The 17,512-nt window shown below is 51.1% G+C and overlaps 3 protein-coding genes across 3 annotated transcripts; 2 read left to right on the forward strand and 1 right to left on the reverse strand.

Annotated features, from left to right (window-relative positions):
- Window positions 1–149: 149 nt before the first annotated feature.
- Window positions 150–1,560, forward strand: J4E82_011468 (uncharacterized protein; the record flags this gene model as incomplete). The annotated part of the gene is made up of 3 exons (XM_051737674.1): window positions 150–374; window positions 410–866; window positions 935–1,560. The coding sequence occupies 3 exons, from the start codon at window positions 150–152 to the stop codon at window positions 1,558–1,560; spliced, it is 1,308 nt and encodes a 435-aa protein (XP_051582565.1).
- A 2,462-nt stretch (window positions 1,561–4,022) lies between these two features.
- On the reverse strand, window positions 4,023–6,305 carry ACTTS4 (putative secondary metabolism biosynthetic enzyme; the record flags this gene model as incomplete). The annotated part of the gene is made up of 2 exons (XM_051737675.1): window positions 4,023–6,257; window positions 6,297–6,305. 2 exons carry the CDS (start codon window positions 6,303–6,305, stop codon window positions 4,023–4,025), a joined length of 2,244 nt encoding a protein of 747 aa, XP_051582566.1.
- A 6,012-nt stretch (window positions 6,306–12,317) lies between these two features.
- Window positions 12,318–16,979, forward strand: ACTTS3 (putative secondary metabolism biosynthetic enzyme; the record flags this gene model as incomplete). Its single annotated transcript, XM_051737676.1, has 4 exons — window positions 12,318–14,583; window positions 14,878–15,155; window positions 15,746–15,758; window positions 15,811–16,979. 4 exons carry the CDS (start codon window positions 12,318–12,320, stop codon window positions 16,977–16,979), a joined length of 3,726 nt encoding a protein of 1,241 aa, XP_051582567.1.
- Window positions 16,980–17,512: the final 533 nt, after the last annotated feature.

The raw sequence follows: 17,512 nt of genomic DNA on the forward strand, positions 1-17,512 counted from the left end.
CCTTGGCGGGATGTCAGTCACGTGATCAGCGCCCCGCGTTGATCGTTACCTTCTGACGTGGTCGTCGGTTGGCGTTCCGCGCCAACTCCTTCATCAAGGGTGGAGTTCCTTTTGTTGCTTGTAACAAAAGTTGGTGTTCGGTGTACAACATGGCCGAGGAGTCGCCGGATTACAAGTGTCTATATCTGAAGGAACAACGCAGGCGTGAAGCAGCGGAGAACGCCCAGAGAGAAGCGGAAGCAGCACGGGAGGAGGAACAATGCAGGCGCAAGGAGGCGAAGCGAGGCCAGGAAAGAGCGGCAGAGCAGACGCGCAAGACAGCCCTTCCCGAGTTCCTCCATGCCTGCCACACCCATCTCCACTCCGGCCTCACCGTCCAGACCGATCCGACATTGTCGACACGAGGCAGCCCTACCAACGCAAACAACAAGCTTCGCCCGGAAAGGCTGGCCCTGTGGGCCGACTTCCCTGCGCGACAGCCACCATCTGGGACGATTTGATGGAGTCCGGCTTCGCGTCCGTACGACATTTCACGTCGCTGCACACACTCGAGGAGACGGGCGAGGCCGTGCGGCGGCGGATGATGAGCTCGGAGCTGGACCTGAACCTCTTCCAGCGGCACACCGTCGAAGACCAGGTATCGCTGATCATCCAGGGCATGCACAGCGACCGTCGACCGCGGCAGAAGTTTGGGCTGCAGGGCTCGGTGAACTTTGAGAACCACGCCAATACGCTCAGCCCGGAGGAGCAGCTGGAAGAGGACATGGAGCAGCTGATGGTGTCGGGGACCGGGCGACGGCAGTCACCGCGTCTGCAGGCGAAAGCGAAAGCCAAAGCGAAGGAGACACGGCCGTCAGGCTCGACAGGTACGGCAGAAGCGGAGGACGCTGGTCGCAAAAGCACAGCAAGCTCGTCGCGTCCCCGGGCCGACCAGTTTGCGTATACAACACGGGCACGACTCGAAGCGCTCAGGACCGCATTGCGGCCTTTATCCTCGAGTACAAGGCGCTGCACAAGCTCTCGCTCGGCTACGTCTACGAGGGACTAGGCGAGATGGAACTCGACGAGGTGGTGCAGTGCCGCGACGACGAGACGTTGAGAGACCGCTTTCGCCGGCTGGTCGCCGTGGTCATTACCCAGGCCTTCTCCTACATGGTCCGGATCGGAGTGGAGTACGGGTGCGTATGCACGGGTGAAGCTTACATCTTCCTACATATAGGAGACGACCCCAGGACGGTGCACTACTTCCTCTCGGTGCCAAAGGACGACGTGGGAGAGACGACGGGGTGGACAGCCGGCTCAGAGGGTGGAAACCGGTTGCACCTGACAGCAGTGGGCCAGATGCTGGCCTTTACCCTCCAGGCGCTGAAGACACCGCCGCGGTCGCAGCGATGGCGGGCTAAGGCAGCGGCACAACTGCGCAGCTGGGAGGTGGTGTACGACGAGCTGCTGGACGCGATCCCTGAAGGCATGACGCAGTCGTCGGAGTACCAGCCTCCAGAGGACGACAGCTTCCTGCGCATGTCGCCTGTGCAGCTGCGCGGTGGAAGAGAGAAATAGAGCTCGCCTAGCTGCCGACAGGCAGAGCAGCAACACGAGGCCAACGACGACGAGCCAGAGTCAGAGCCTGATCCGGACACACCGAGCCGACAGCAGTCGTCGCCGCAGCACGTGTTGCGCACGCAGAAGGCTACCCGTAGCTCGCCAACCCCGCGCGGGCGTGGGCGTGAGCGAGGGCATGGCCGTGGCCAGAGAACAAGGGACAAGCAATACTGCACGCAGGCATGCCTTCGCGGGCTTGTAGACGGCGGTGTGCTTGATAGATACACTCCCATGCATTTGCAGCTTCCGGTTTCCGTAAGCAGGCGACTCTTGGTCCCATGCCCAGCCCTTCTCGTTTAGTGGTGACCTTACCCAGATAGTGCTAGTTTTTACTAGCGTTGCTATGAGTCAACCCGCCGCTCGATACTCGGACCAATGGAATCGAGATATCTACACAGTCTAAGCCTTTTTAGAGCATGTGTCTTCTAGAATAATCGATTCCCTGTGCAGGGTGACAAACAAGCCGTGGGTGTAAAGCGGAAACTGCAAGTGCATGGGAGTGTATTGTCCTAACGCCAGAGACCACGGAGAGGGATTCCACCAGATTGACCGGCCAGCCTTCCTTGCCCTTATGCGTCAACAGCTTGCGGTTGACCTAGACACGGATTGTAATCCTATGAGCCTGCCTGGAGCGTGTGGTGTGCTCTTCCGCGTCCGTCTGCGATCGCACGGATATGTTGTGGCAGCGAAGTGCACGCCCGCCTACTTCGCCCATCGCCTGCGATGGGAGGCGTCTATCTACGAGCGGCTTCGACCCATCCACGGGCTGGGAGTGCTGCACAAGGATCTGATGCCTCGCAACATACTTTAGAACGAGAGGACTGAGCACGTCATGGTGATCGACTTCGAGCGAGCAGAGATAGAGCAACGGACCGCACTAGGTGCTATCTCGGTCAACCGCAAAAGGAAGAAGCCGGCAGAAAGCTTGGCCAAGCCAGCGCGAAAAAAGCCTTCTGCATGCACACTAGAGATACGGCGGGCGATGTTTGAGCTGAACGGCATTGCACAGTCAATTCGATGTGGGTGACGCCAAGCTTACGACTTGTCTGCACTTTGTAACAGAGAGTGTTCACCACAAGTGGGCACTTGATGTCGCCAAGAACGCTCTCCTTCAACGGAGAGGGCGCAGATGCCATTGAGCATTCCGGAAGTGGCGGACTGTGGCGGACTGTGGCGGAAACGGCCCACCCGACGCCTTGGATGTCGGTCTGGGGTACGGACCCAAGTACTGCCTCTGAGGAAACTTGGTCGGGCTTCGTGAAGACTGCTTTGGGCAGCTGCATAAGGCTGGGCCATCGCGACTTCTAAGCTTGGTGTGCCGCCCTCCACTGTGCGGCATTTACACGATCTCCACCAAGAGTTCTCGGCTAAGACCGGTCATGCGTGTGTCCACCACGGCGCGATTGCTCAAGGCGGAGTCGTGATACCGAGTCTTGTGGCAGGCTACTGTCAAGCCGACTAGCAGCTGCAGCTGGGTGATCCAGTCCCACAATCTTCTGGTCATCTGCTCCAAGCCGATCCAAGTTTCGAAGAGTCATCTCTGTAAGGGGCTGCGCTCCGTAGAGCAATCGCGAGGTATACAAGAGGTTGTATTCGATAGGGAGCTAAGCTCCTAGCTACGTGGTTATCTATATACAAGCTAGTTGCCTGAGTAACAATCGGGCCGGTATGGTCTAGGTGCACGAGGCAGCTTCTGGGTCCTGCGGCCATCGTCTGAGCGACGTTCGGACGATGCGCAGAGAATCCGGGTGCTCGAGGTAGCACCCGGATTTTGCGAGTAGACCGAGATTCCATCGAGGAGCTGTCCAAAGGGCGTTCAGCCCGTTACAATCTCTTCAGCCTCATGGTCACCAGGCCATATTGACGACTTTCTCTTTAACCTCCCTCCTTACGCAACGAACAACCCCGTGGGCCGAAGCCGGCCAATAAGAGCGCAAGAATAGCAGACATTCCGACCTAGCGCGGCGTCTCATTGGCTGAGTTCGGCCCACCGGGTAGTTCGCTGCACAGGGAGGGATGAAAGGGAAGACGGGACTTGAAAGCAATGGGTATAACGTTAAAGGATGGACGGATTTCTTTAGTGCACTCGTTGTGATCAACTCTCACAAGTTCTTCTTTTACATAGATTAATACTTAACGTCCATCCTGTCGTGGCGGGACACCCTGTGTGCCTGGACCGGCCAATCAGACCGCTGATTTTGGGCAGAAGTCTGTGATTCAAGCGACGTGATTGGCCGGTCCAGGCACACAGGGATTCTGTCACTGAGGGATAGACGTTAAAGTCCCTCCCTGTGTGACGGAAAACCCTATGGGCCGGAAACAGCCAATGAGAGTGTAGGGATAGCATCTTTCCTGACATGATACTCTGTTCCGTTGATTGATTCCGGCCCACAGGGTTTTCCTTCACACAGGGAGGGACCTCACACGCTCGCAAGCGTGTGCGCTATTTCGGCAAAAGCTTCTTTAAAATTTCCCATCCAAAGCTCAACCTCTTTCTTAGTGTTGGCAGACTCAGGATATAAAAGCGCCACCTTGATACAACCGTCCTCTAGACTTACCTCTAGCTCGAACAATCCCAACCTTTTTGACTGTGGTAGGGATACCGGTCGACAATTCTCCGGAAGTGACAATGTCTTGAACAGCGAATCAGTTCGTTCCAACTGCTGGAACATTCCGACATAGTTGAAGGTTACATCGACAGGGAATTTAGATACGAAGGCTGCCTTCTCCTGCTCCGTAACAAATTTAGACGCGAAGTAGGACCAACCTCTACGAGGCAAACCGCGCAGATAGTCTTTAGTCTGACTAATAGTTTCCAACAAAGAAGATCCTGGGTACACCTGGATAGGGAAAAGGGTAGTAAACCATCCAACTGTGCGAGAAACATCAATGTTGTTGTCCCATGCTTCGCGACCATGGCTCTCGACGAAGATACGGGGATGTTGAAAATCTGGGAATGCGAGATTGAAAGAGCTGGTCAAAGCTGCGAGCATCAGCTCGATAGGCTTTGTTTGTAGAGCGTCGTTGCTCATGCCCATAATCTTTGAGCTGACTCGCTGGTCGACTACAAAAGACTCAATCCTAAGAATTCCATCAACATCTGGAGCAAGTTCCCACCCTCTCGGAACCTTGGGTTTCTCGTCATCAGCAGCCTGAACAGGAGCAAAGCTCTCGCTTATGTGCTTGTCCTGCAGAGAGCACCACTCTTGAAAAGACATTCCAGGTGGGACTGTCAGTTGCCCGTCAAGAAGCAGCTGCTCAAGCTCTCGAAGCAAAATCCTCCAAGACACCATATCCATGACAGCATGGTGAATACAGATAAACAGCCTCTGTTCTTCAGTTCCTTCAATAAGCAAAGCCGCAAACAACGGGCCAGACATGATATTCAACTTGCCCCTAGCTTGAGATATCATCTGAGCGCACTCACGGTCACCAGAGACTGTGACAGAGTTGAAGACGTAACTTTCGGATACACTGGTAGCAATGCGTTGTTCCCACTTGCCATCCATGCCTCTATTGAACCGTGTACGGAGAACAGCATGTCGTCCTATGATTGTCCGGAAGGCCCTGTCTACGTCCTCGAACGAAACCCTTTGTTCAAGCCCAAGGAGGTAACATTGGTCAAAGCAGATATTGGGGTCAGTCTGAAGTCTGAAAAATAGTTCCTGCATTGGCGATAGAGCAAAGGCTTGTGGTGACATTTCATCCTTCTTAGATCCTCCGGTACGGCCTTCATCGTGGGGTGCGATAGCTGTTACCGACCCAGCTAAGTCCCGCAATGTCGGTTGGTTGAATATGTCATCGATGGATATGTGGATTTTGAGTTTGCGTAACTCGGCCACAAGGGACATGGTTGAGATGGAGTCGCCCCCAAGACGAAAAAAATTGTCATCCAGGCCTATGAACGCTGAGTCAATATTCAAAACTCTTGACCAAGCCTGTTGAATCTGCTGCTCGGTCACCCCCATCGATCGTTCTTGAATTAGGCCTTTGGTGTTTTTTTGCTCTATCGCCTGTTGCGTCAAAAACTCGGCGCCTAGATCACGCAGTTTCTTCCGGTCGATTTTTCCAGATGCCGTTATTGGCATTCGACTTATGGTGAAGTATACTGTCGGTACCATGTACTCCGGGAGATTCTCTGCTAGTTTGCGAGATTCCTCTATTCCCAATCCCATAGCACTAATTCGATAAGTGGCCAAATTCTTGGCTTCTTCGTTCAAAGACTTGATTGTGGTAACGAAAGCCGCTAATACTGGTTTGGCATTTTCCCAGGCCGGCAATAGAATCTCGCTGGCAGCTTGCACAACTCCCTGGACACACTCGCGGACGTAGTGTTCTACCTCACCCAGTTCCATCCGCTGTCCACGAATCTTGACCTGTTCGTCTTTACGCCTAACAAAGCACAAAGTGCCATCATCGTTATATCGTACCAGGTCTCCGGTTTTGTACAACTTCCCGCGCCGGCCGGGGTAGCCGCAGCCGCCTTGCAGTAACCATGGAGGGTCTTGGATGAAGGAAGCGGATGTTTTCTCTGGGTCGCGCAGGTATCCATGTGATAATATTGGTCCCTCGATCAGAAGCTCCCCGATAGCCCCAATTTGGGCCAGTTTGGTATGATCAACCTGGCTTACGACCCAGCTCGACGAACCCACAGCCTTCCCAATGGTACTGTGGTTCCATATACTCAAATCCACGTTATGCATGTTTGAAAATACAGTGCATTCAGTTGGTCCATACCCGTTAATTAAAGTAGGGAGATGTGCCCATCTCTGAAGATCTGTGCGAGTACTGGGCTCTCCGCCAATAATCAACGTCTTTAACGAGGGGACCTCTGACGGCTCAAGCACCCTGGATACCGATGGCACCAAGAAGGCCACGTTAACATCCATGGAGGTTATCAATCGACCTATATCGCCTAAACGTTCTTGATCAGAAGGCACACAAACACAGCCCCCGAAAACCAATGTTGTGATGATTTCGAACACCGATGCATCGAAGGTGTAGGAGGCGAACTGCAAGACTCGCGAAGATGGCGAAACGCCAGCTCGGATGCCATGGTACTTGCTACTGCTGCTTACTGACCGATGCGGAACTGATATACCCTTTGGCTCTCCGGTACTACCAGAGGTGAATATTACGTAGGCAATGGAGGATGGTGACGGACAGGTAAGCCCTTGCACAGGTAGAGCATTCCAAGAAGATGCTGAGTGCGACCCAACAGCTACCGCAAAGTGGTGAGCACCAAGAGCAAGATCCGAATATCGCTCCGATGTAAGAACAATCCGTCCGCCTACCCTCTCCAGTTGGTGCTTCCGGCGACCCGCAGTTCCTGAAGGATCGAGCAACACAAATGCACATCCAACTTTCAGCACAGCCAGAATTGCCACTTGTACCCACATCGACTTCTCGAAAAGGAGAGGAACCACAGTACCCTGACCAACGTCCAACCTGGCAAGATAGTGTGCAAGGCGATTAGACAGACTCTCTAGCTCGCCATACGTCAAGTTGCCATCCCAAGCACACACTGCCAATGCTGTAGGTTGCCTGCTAGATTGCTGTTCTATCAGAGTGTGTACGCAGCTCTCAATAGGGGCCGGCAAAGCAGCATTCCAGGTCCAGACTCTTTCTAACTCAGAAGGCGTCAAACAGTCAATCTCTTTGACTTTTTTGCTCGGTTCAGCTTCAATTATTTGACGCATAACGAGTATGAGGGCCTCTGCCAATGCTTCGGCCTCTCTACTCCGCAAAACGTTCTGATCGTAATTGGCCACGACTTTTACCCGACCATCAACAAGAAAACACTGTAATACTAGCGGATGTGCTCCAAACATCATTGCTGTCTCATCAATCCATGTACCAATAGACCGATCATCTTGGAAGCAGTTTTCAGCCTCATGAAGTAGCATCAGTGTTTGATATGTAGAACCCCGCTGTGTGTCCTCGTTTAGGTTTGAGATTTCCGATACATCTGTATGCTCAAAGGGTCTCCTAGTCAGAGATTCCAGGGCCACAGCCTCCAATAGAGATGCTACCGGCTGGTCCTGTACAACCTGTATGCGAATGGGAAACTCCGTCATCGCAGGCCCCATTATCATGTCAGCATCTGGGAGGCTGGTGTCTCTTTGTGATGACAACGCTCCGAAAACAACGTCGCCTTCTCCAAAATATCGACCTAAGACGACGGCTAACGATGCATGCACCAGGTTTGAACTATCCAGCTTCGGTGACACCAGGGGCAATAGTGACCATGGGCTCTCATACCTGGAAACAATAGTTGGTTCCGGGGGACCAGGCGAGGTAGGAAAACTGAAGGCATTACTACCTTCGAGATTCATTGTCCAAAAGGCTTTGTACTTGGCTTCGTCTCGATCCTGTAGGTTCTTGAGGAAACAATCAAATCCTTTCAGCCCAGCAAAGGCACGCTCATGATACGCTTCGCTAAGCATGGTCGTGAGTCTCCTTATCATGTGGGGATCAAACATAGCGCGATCCATAGTCCATAAGAACTTGCGAGAATCTCCATCCGTCACGATGGCGTACGTAGAAAGGGGTTGACCAAATGAACCCTCTACCGGCTGGTTGTCCGACTCCTTGGCAGTCGCTTCGGAAAATTTCCATGCTGCATCTTCCTTCATGATGACTTGGAATACTCCATACTTGTCGTGCTTTATAATTCGAGTACGCAGTATAGAGGCTGCCTGGACGACTTTTGACCACGCGGCGTAGAATCGCGACCACCCCACGTCCTCTCCCAACTCCAAGACAGCTCGTAAAGTGCCCTCATGCTGTTCAGTAGCGGTCGTTAAGAGACGTGCTTGCCAGGGAGTGCATGGGAGAATATTCTCGATTAAGGTAGGATCAACTTTGGACTCACCAGCAACTTGCTGGATATAATCTTGAACATGACGTCCGACGAGAGAAAATGGGGGTATCTCATCATCCATCTCAACAGCGATACAGTCCCGGAGGCTTCGCAACGCACAAACACGTATGTATGAAAAAAAGGCAGGATCTAGGCTGCATTTAGGTGAGGCTCTTGAATATTGTAGACCTTGTAATTTACTTACTAGACAAGATAGCCGTGCAGTCAAAGATAGCTCAGAATCACGTATCCGAGTAATATCAGAGTTGAAGAGCTTCGTGGCTGCAGGAAATTTTGGGGGACCATGCGTTGGTGGCTCGACTTATCCACATAGGCTCGAGCATGATAGATATAACTCAAGTACAGCTTCCGTGTCCAAGTCAGCTAGCAGGAGGGTGAGCATCGAACTTTCCGCATTCACCCGAGTCCCGAAGTCCGTTGTTTTATGCGCTGGGGCTTATCTCCCGTTCCGTCCCTCGGTCCCGGACCCAGAAAACGATTCCCACCAGAACACAATGTGCCGAAGCTCAAAACGTCCGTACTTCTGCCTTGTGCCGAATAATCGCAACCAGCTTCGCCCTGTTAATTTGTCTAAAAATGACGTTTCTGTTTCTTGGTTAGCTACTGTCGACCTTGTTCACACTTGTGGGCTTTCCTTGTCTTTGCACTACACACACAATTTATTGGCAGCTAGTGACAGAGTGCTGCTATTTTTTCAGTGGGTTGTTGTCCTCTATTTGTTAAACTTAGCTACAGCACTAGCTTGGACATTCTCGACCCACGGGGTTTCTCCGTACATAGGGATGGACTTTGATCAAGAGGAACGTGATTTTGAGACAAACTGACCACCCGGAGCTACCTGCAACTATTCGGTATGAGGCAAAACAACGGAGAGTTTCGGCTTCGGCACATTCTGTTCCAATGGAGATCGTTTTCCTGGTCGATGACGTCACGAGACCGCGCACAAAACAACCGATTTCGGGGCTTGTATTCATGGGGGAAGCTCGGCACTCACGCTCCTGCCAACTAAATAGGACAAAAACCGTGCGGTAGTTCCTCCTGAGCAATAATAACCTCGCCCCTGGACATTCGATAGCACGATACGTTTTTCGATTCAACCACGCAATCCCTTGACTGGACAATGACGCCTCTTAGAGAACCAATTGCTGTTATCGGGTCCGCATGTCGCTTTCCAGGTGGTGCAAACTCGCCTCATAAACTCTGGGAGTTGTTGAGAGATCCTAGAGACATATTGCGTGAGTTTCCTGATGACAGATTGGTCTTGTCGAAGTTCTACAATGGTAATGCGAACCACCACGGCAGTACGAATGTCAGAAACCGATCGTACCTTCTTTCCGAAGATATACGAGCATTTGATGCACCCTTTTTCCACATCAACCCTCGAGAAGCCGATGGTATGGATCCTGCTCAACGTATTCTCCTCGAGGCTGTTTATGAAGCACTTGAAGCTGCTGGATATACAATGGAGCAAATGCAGGGTACCCACACGTCTGTGTTTGTTGGTGTCATGAATTCCGATTGGTGGGATCTGCAGATGCGCGATACCGAGACGATTGCCACCCATGCGGCAACTGGAACAGCTCGCAGCATTGTTTCTAACCGTATTTCCTACGTGTTTGATCTCAAAGGCGTATCCATGACCATTGACACAGCTTGTTCTAGTTCCTTGGTTGCGCTACATCAAGCAGTGCAAAGCTTACGGAGCGGTGAATCTACAGCTGCCATTGTGGGGGGTGCCAATATTCTTCTTGATCCTGCAATGTATATCGCCGAGTCAACATTACAAATGCTGTCACCAGAATCTCGCTCACGTATGTGGGACAAATCGGCAAATGGTTATGCAAGAGGCGAGGGATGTGCAGCGGTCTTCCTGAAGCCATTAACGAGGGCCATAGCCGATGGTGATCATATCGAGTGTGTCATCAGGGAAACAGGAGTCAGTTCTGATGGGCGCACACAGGGAATCACCATGCCCAGTGCTGCAGCACAGGCAGCATTGATCAAATCGACATACCGCAGCGCTGGATTGGACCCGTTGGCAGATCGCTGCCAGTATTTTGAATGTCATGGAACCGGAACCCCAGCAGGTGACCCCATCGAGGCCCAGGCCATCGCAGAGGCATTTTTTTCGCATTCTGGAGAGGATGCAGAAATCTACGTTGGGTCCATCAAAACAGTGATTGGACACCTGGAGGGATGTGCAGGCCTAGCAGGTCTGCTAAAAGCCTCTCTGGCAATCCAAAATCGCACCATACCCGCCAATATGCTTTTCAACGACTTGAATCCATTGATTGGGCCATATTACAGAAACTTAAAGATACTTCAAGCGGCAAAACCGTGGCCGCAGGACATACACGGCCCCCGCCGAGCTAGCGTCAATAGCTTTGGTTTTGGTGGGACAAACGCGCATGTTATCCTGGAGAGCTATGAGCCTGAAATGCAGGGAACGCATGTTTTACAGGAAAGGTCTTTCCATGGCCCGTTGACATTCTCGGCCTGCTCGAAATCGTCTTTATTGGCAACGATCAGCAACTTCACCAGCTACATCAAAACGAATCCTGCAGTTGATCTGCAAAACCTAGCCTGGGTTCTACAAAGAAAACGCACCGAATTTCCGGTCAAGCAGCATTTCTCGGGCTCCACGCACGCTAGGTTGATCGAGTCCATGGAAGCCTATCTCCAGAATGCAGGTTCCAGTGGCCTTCATAACACAACCATTGACACAAAGCTGTTGTACCCAAGTGAAATTCCTAGGGTTCTTGGGATTTTCACTGGTCAAGGCGCACAATGGGCTACTATGGGAAAAGAGTTTATTCAAAATTCATATCTCTTCCGAGAGTCAATCGACCGAAGCGAGGCAGCTCTTGTAGCTTTGCCTGATCCCCCTTCTTGGTCTTTGATATCTGAACTCTTCGCCACAGTTGAAACATCTCGACTCAATGAAGCGGAACTTAGCCAACCACTGTGTACTGCTATACAGATTGCCATCGTGGATCTTATGTTCGCAGCAGGTGTTAAGCTAGATGCTGTGGTGGGCCACTCTTCTGGCGAAATCGCTGCTGCCTACGCATCAGGGATCATTTCTGCAGCGGATGCTATGGCTATTGCCTATTACAGGGGCTTTCATGCTAAAAGGTCGCATGGAACTGGTGGGAAGAGGGGTGGAATGGTAGCTGCTGAGCTTTCGTATGAAGCTGCCCTTCAGTTCTGCGAGAAGGTTGAATGGGCTGGGCGTTTAGTGCTTGCTGCCAGCAACTCTCCGTCTAGCATCACATTGTCGGGAGACCTTGACGCTGTTCAAGAAGCCCATGCATACTTTGAGAAGGAGAACATATTTTCCAGGTTGTTACGAGTCGACACTGCTTACCACTCTCACCATATGATTCCCTGCGCCGAACCTTATCTAACATCTCTGAAGGCTTGTAACATCCAAGTAAGCCAAGCTCGGTCGGACTGCATCTGGATATCTAGCGTATCCGGGGATGTTCAATCGTCAAGCGAGGAGCAAGGAGCTTTGACAGGAGAATACTGGGTTGACAACATGGTGAAGCCAGTTTTGTTTTCCCAGGCCGTCCAATGTTCAATTTGGAACAGCGGCCCCTTCGAATCAATCGTAGAGATAGGACCGCACTTCGCACTGAAGGGGCCCACCACCCAAGTCATGGAAGCGGTGCTTGAATCATCACCGCCGTATCTGAGCTTCATGCGCCGTGGACATGGAATCGAAACATTTTCTGATGGATTAGGGCGTCTATGGTCCAAGCTTGGTCCATCTTCTGTTGACTTGACGGGGTACTGGAAAGCTTGCAGCAGTAGCCACATCAAGTTTCAGATGCTGAAAGGGTTGCCAGCATACGCATGGGACCATGATAAGGTTTACTGGAAGGAAGGACGCATCTCCCGTAACCACCGCCTTCGTAAGGACGTTCCACATGAGCTCTTGGGTCGCCGTACTGCAGATGACTCTGATTATGAGCTGCGGTGGCGCAATGTGCTACGATTGACCGAAATCCCTTGGATCCGGGGCCACAAATTCCAGGGTCAAGTTCTGTTTCCTGCTGCTGGCTACGTGACAATGGCCTTGGAGGCCTCCAAGGCTTTGGTAGGGGATCGGCACGTTAGGCTGTTTGAGCTTCGAGATATTTGCATCCGAAAGGCTTTGGTCTTAGAAGAGGATCAATCTAGCCTTGAGACTGTGTTTTCTGTCAAACGACTAAATGCAGACTTTGGGATACATGATGAGAATATGGACCTCCTCGAGGCTGAGTTCTCTTGCTATGTTTGTGCTGACGAGACTGTTGGCACTCTTGAGAAGACTGTGTCAGGTAGGATCATAATTCACCTTGGAAGCGGAGTTGATGTGAAGTTGCCGCCAGCTGCACACTTCTGTACTGATCTCTCACCTGTTGATCTAGACAGATTTTACTCCACTGTCGAAGAACTCGGCTTAAGCTACCAAGGCCTTTTTAAAGGTCTAGATCATGCTGAGCGGATGCTGAACCACTCCCATGCTCTTGCGGTATGGGAAAACCATAGCATGGGAGCAGGATCTATGGTTCACCCTGCACTATTGGACGTCATGTTTCAGGCGATCTTTGTAGCTTCCATTTCACCGGCCGCTCCCAGTACTCTCTGGACACCCTATCTTCCCGTCTCTATCGATCGCATCATCGTGGATCCTGATCATATACCTGTATATTCTCACCCTGAAGTGAGGGCTCATATACAGGCGTACGTTACAAAGTCATCGGCATCTTCAATTGTTGGTGACATTCACCTTCTGGATTCGAATGGCATTCATAATGGCATCCAGGTTGAGGGATTGTCTCTAAAGTCAGTCGCCGAACCTACTGAAGAGAACGATCGCTCGATTTTCTCCCAGACTGTCTGGGATACAGACATTGCCAGCGGTACAGATTTTCTTAGAGACCGAAAGGAGGATGCGCAAGAAAGTAAGCTCATCCACGCCATAGAGCGAGTCGCGTTATTTCACTTTCGAAGCCTTGTTGAGGCAATAACCGTGGAGAAAGCCAAAACCCTTGCGTGGCACCACCAGCTCTTCCTCAAAGCCGTAAAAGCAAACATAGAGACAATCAGAACTGGCGGGAACCCAGTAGTTCGGCAAGAATGGCTATGCGATACTCGAGAAACGATTGAAGACCTTCGAGCTCAACATCCAGGTCAGATTGACCTCAACCTAATGCACGCAGTTAGTGAAAAGCTCATATCAATTGTCTGTGGGGAAACACAGATTTTGGAAGTCATGCTCCAGGATGACATGCTCAACGACTTTTATATGCGAGGTCGCGGTTTCGAGACGATGAATAACTGTATTGCCCGTGCTGTGCAGCAGATTGCACACAAGCACCCCCGTGCTAAGTATTTGGAGATCGGTGCAGGGACCGGAGGCACGACTCACCGCATCCTGGACACCATTGAGTCAGCTTACACTTCGTACGAGTACACCGATATATCCTCTGCGTTTTTCGAAAAAGCCTCCCACAAATTCGACAAACATGCGAGTAAGATGGTGTTCAAGGTGCTCGATATTGAGAAGGATGTGGTTGACCAAGGGTTCGAGAACGGCGCGTATGATGTTGTCATCGCTGCGAATGTTCTTCATGCTACACGCACGTTGTCTGGAACAATGGGCCATATAAGGTCTCTATTGAAACCTGGTGGCTACTTGATCTTCATGGAGGTCACTGGAGATCAACTCAGGCTTTTGTTTCTTTTTGGCGCCCTACCCGGATGGTGGCTCGGAGCTGGGGAGGGTCGCAGCCTAGGCCCTGGAGTCTCGACCATCGCTTGGGACAACATCCTCCGTAACACGGGGTTTTCAGGCGTAGATGACGTATTCTACGATTTTCCCGATCGCTCGAGGCATACATGCTCTGTGATGATTAGTCAGGCGGTCGACGACCAGCTCAGACTTCTCCGTGATCCACTAGCCGCCACAGGCATGCCTATTAGCGAGCAAGTCCTCATTATCGGCGGAGACACATCATCGGTTTCCCAACTGGCATACGATACAAAGCGCCTCATTTCGCCATGGGCAAGTTGTGTGGCGATTAATAACATTGATGGTCTAGACTCTCGTCGGCTACCATCTAGATTTTCAGTAATTTGCTTGACAGAACTGGACAAGCCGTTATTCTCGGAAATCATGAGCGAGCAGCGACTGAGTAATTTACAAAACCTATTTGCGACCGCAAATGTCGTTTTCTGGATTACCAGCGGCTGTAATGAGGGAACTCCGGTCGCTAATATGATGGTAGGAATCGGCCGCGCTCTTGCCACCGAGTTACCCCATCTTACGCTGCAATTCCTGGATGTAAAAACAGTTGAAAGGCTCAAACCCTCTATTGTTGCACAATCATTCTTTCGCTTAGTTCTGGCCAAACCATTAGTCATGGCAGAGAAAAGTATGCTCTGGACAACTGAGCCCGAACTTGTGTTTGATGGAGATGACATATTGATCCCACGTGTCCTACCAGATAAAGAGATGAATAATAGGTTCAATGCGGCTCGCCGTCCTATCAGCGAGAACCTCTGGAAGGAGAGCACCTGCATCGAGCTCAGCAACGCCGACAATAGCAGCGCACCAGCTCTATTCGAGATAAAGAACACAATAAGGCCTGGCGAAACGACCATCGATGTCAAGTACTCAGTATGTCTAGGAAAGAGATGCACCTTCGTTCTTGGTGTGGTTTCGGGTACTTCAGATACGGTTCTTGCTATTTCTGATACGAATGCCTCTTCTGTTCGTATCTCGAAGGAGCACGTCTTCTTTCTGCCCCATGATTTCAGTGGTAATTCCGCAACGCTGCTGTTGGACACCGCGAATCATGTTCTTGCTGCAAAGCTTTTGAGATGTATCTCGCCTAACAGTATTGCTCTTATTTATGAGCCCGGAGTCCGACTTGCTGCAGCAATACGACATCATGCGCACGAAAATACAGTTGATGTCTTCCCGGCAACCTCTAATCGTGAAAAATGTGGAGAAGGTTGGGCTTTTATACATCCACACGCCACAGAACGAGATATACGTACTATTATCCCTCGGAACACTGGTTGCTTCATCAATCTTAGCTTTAAACCACCAGGTGCACTCTCCCGTGCTCTCCTGCAACAAACCATCATCCATGGACCTGATTGTCTCAGCCAAATTGTCTCTTCAGCCGATGGCTTCCTCCTAGAAGCTGCATTTAACTGGGCAACTACGGGTCTGTTAAGCTTGGATAGTGTAGAGACGGTCAGTGTCCAGAGTTATGTAGGTACAACCAGACCTAGCAGGGACTTCCCGCTTGTATTTGACTGGACAGCGCCTCGACTGCCTGTTACCGTCAAGCCTCTGGAGCCCAAAGGCTTGTTCCTTCCTGATAAGACTTATCTCATGATTGGTATGACAGGAGATCTAGGGCGCTCTCTCTGCAGATGGATGGCCGAACATGGTGCTCGATATGTAGTGCTCACCAGCCGTAATGCTGAGGTTGACAGTGCTTGGATTGAGAGCATGGCCGCGATAGGCGCTACCGTCAAGGTCTACAAGATGGATGTGTCCAATCGAAAATCGGTCCTTGGCGTCTACACCACCATCAAAAATTCGCTTCCAACGATAGCAGGCGTTTGCAATGCAGCCATGGTGCTCGAGGATAGGCTCTTTGCTAATATGACCGTTGGTGCCTTGAGCAAAGTTTTTGAACCAAAGGTTGAGGGGTCAAAAGTCCTGGATGAGATTTTCCACGAACTAAATTTGGATTTTTTCATACTTTTTTCTTCACTGACTAGTATCCTTGGCAATGGTGGTCAATCCAATTACCACGCCGCTAATCTATTCATGACTAGTATGTGCGCTCAACGCCGTGCTCGAGGTCTTGCTGCATCGGTCATGCATATCGGCATGGTTGCGGATATTGGGTACGTTGCCAGGAGTGACCGGCATATTGAAAACCACCTTCGTAAGCTTCAATATCACCCCATGTCAGAGACCGATATGCATTACCTCTTCGCTGAGGCCGTTATGAGCAGCCGTGCAGATCATCCGGGCAATTGGAACATTGTATCTGGCATCGAAACATTTGTCGACGCCCCTGGCGTAAAGCTCCGCCCACCTCACTACCACAACCCGCGCTTCGCTCACTATGTCCGCGAAGAAAATGCTAGGAAGGAGGATTTGCGAACCGACAAGACAGAAAAGAGTGTAAAAGAACTCCTTGAGGATGCAATTTCAGAAGAGGATGTTACGACAGTATTTCAACAGGCCTTTCTGATAAAGCTGGAGAGGCTGACACAGCTGGAGTCCCACAGAATCGATGCCAATAAGTCGCTTCTTAATCTAGGTGTGGACTCTCTGTCCGCCGTAGAGATCCGCAATTGGTTCTTGCAGACTGTTGGTGTGGATATTCCAGTTTTGAAACTACTTCGCGGCGATACAGTCTCTGAAATCAGCATTGATGCCACCAAAAAGTATCTTGCACAAAGGACTTCCTAAGAGCGTTTACACGATCAAGTATTAATTTCTCTTCTTACGCTGCGAATGACCCGGTGAGCCGGAAGCAGCCAATGAGCCACTGCGTAAGGTTGGAAGATCTGCTATCCTTACGCTCTCATTGGTTGTTTTCGGCCTACCGGGTTGTTCGCTGCGTAGGGAGGGAGGTTATATTCACAATCAGATAACGTGAACGGCAAGCGAACCGGCCAGGCAAGCGAGCCGACCACCCCACCAAGATTGCGCACCTTTGTATATAAATTAGATGACCTAACACCACAACGAGCTACCATATTGTACAAGACATCAAACTACTGCTCAGTATCTACAGTATTTTTCTTGCACGTGCGCGAGTTGTGTCCTACCTCCCTACAGCTTTTGCAGTGCCTTTTGCCGCCTCTGCCTGCACCTGTTCGAGACCTACCCTCACGCGTTTCCCCCTCTAGTTGTGCCTCAACGTCCTGTTCAGCAACTAATTCATCTGCCTCCGCCTTTGATAGGTCTCCGCCCTCCTGTATCCGCTTCCTTTTGCGTTG

Source organism: Alternaria postmessia (genome assembly GCF_024291825.1).
Source record: "Alternaria postmessia strain BMP 2775 chromosome Unknown scaffold_208, whole genome shotgun sequence".
NCBI lineage: Eukaryota > Fungi > Ascomycota > Dothideomycetes > Pleosporales > Pleosporaceae > Alternaria > Alternaria postmessia.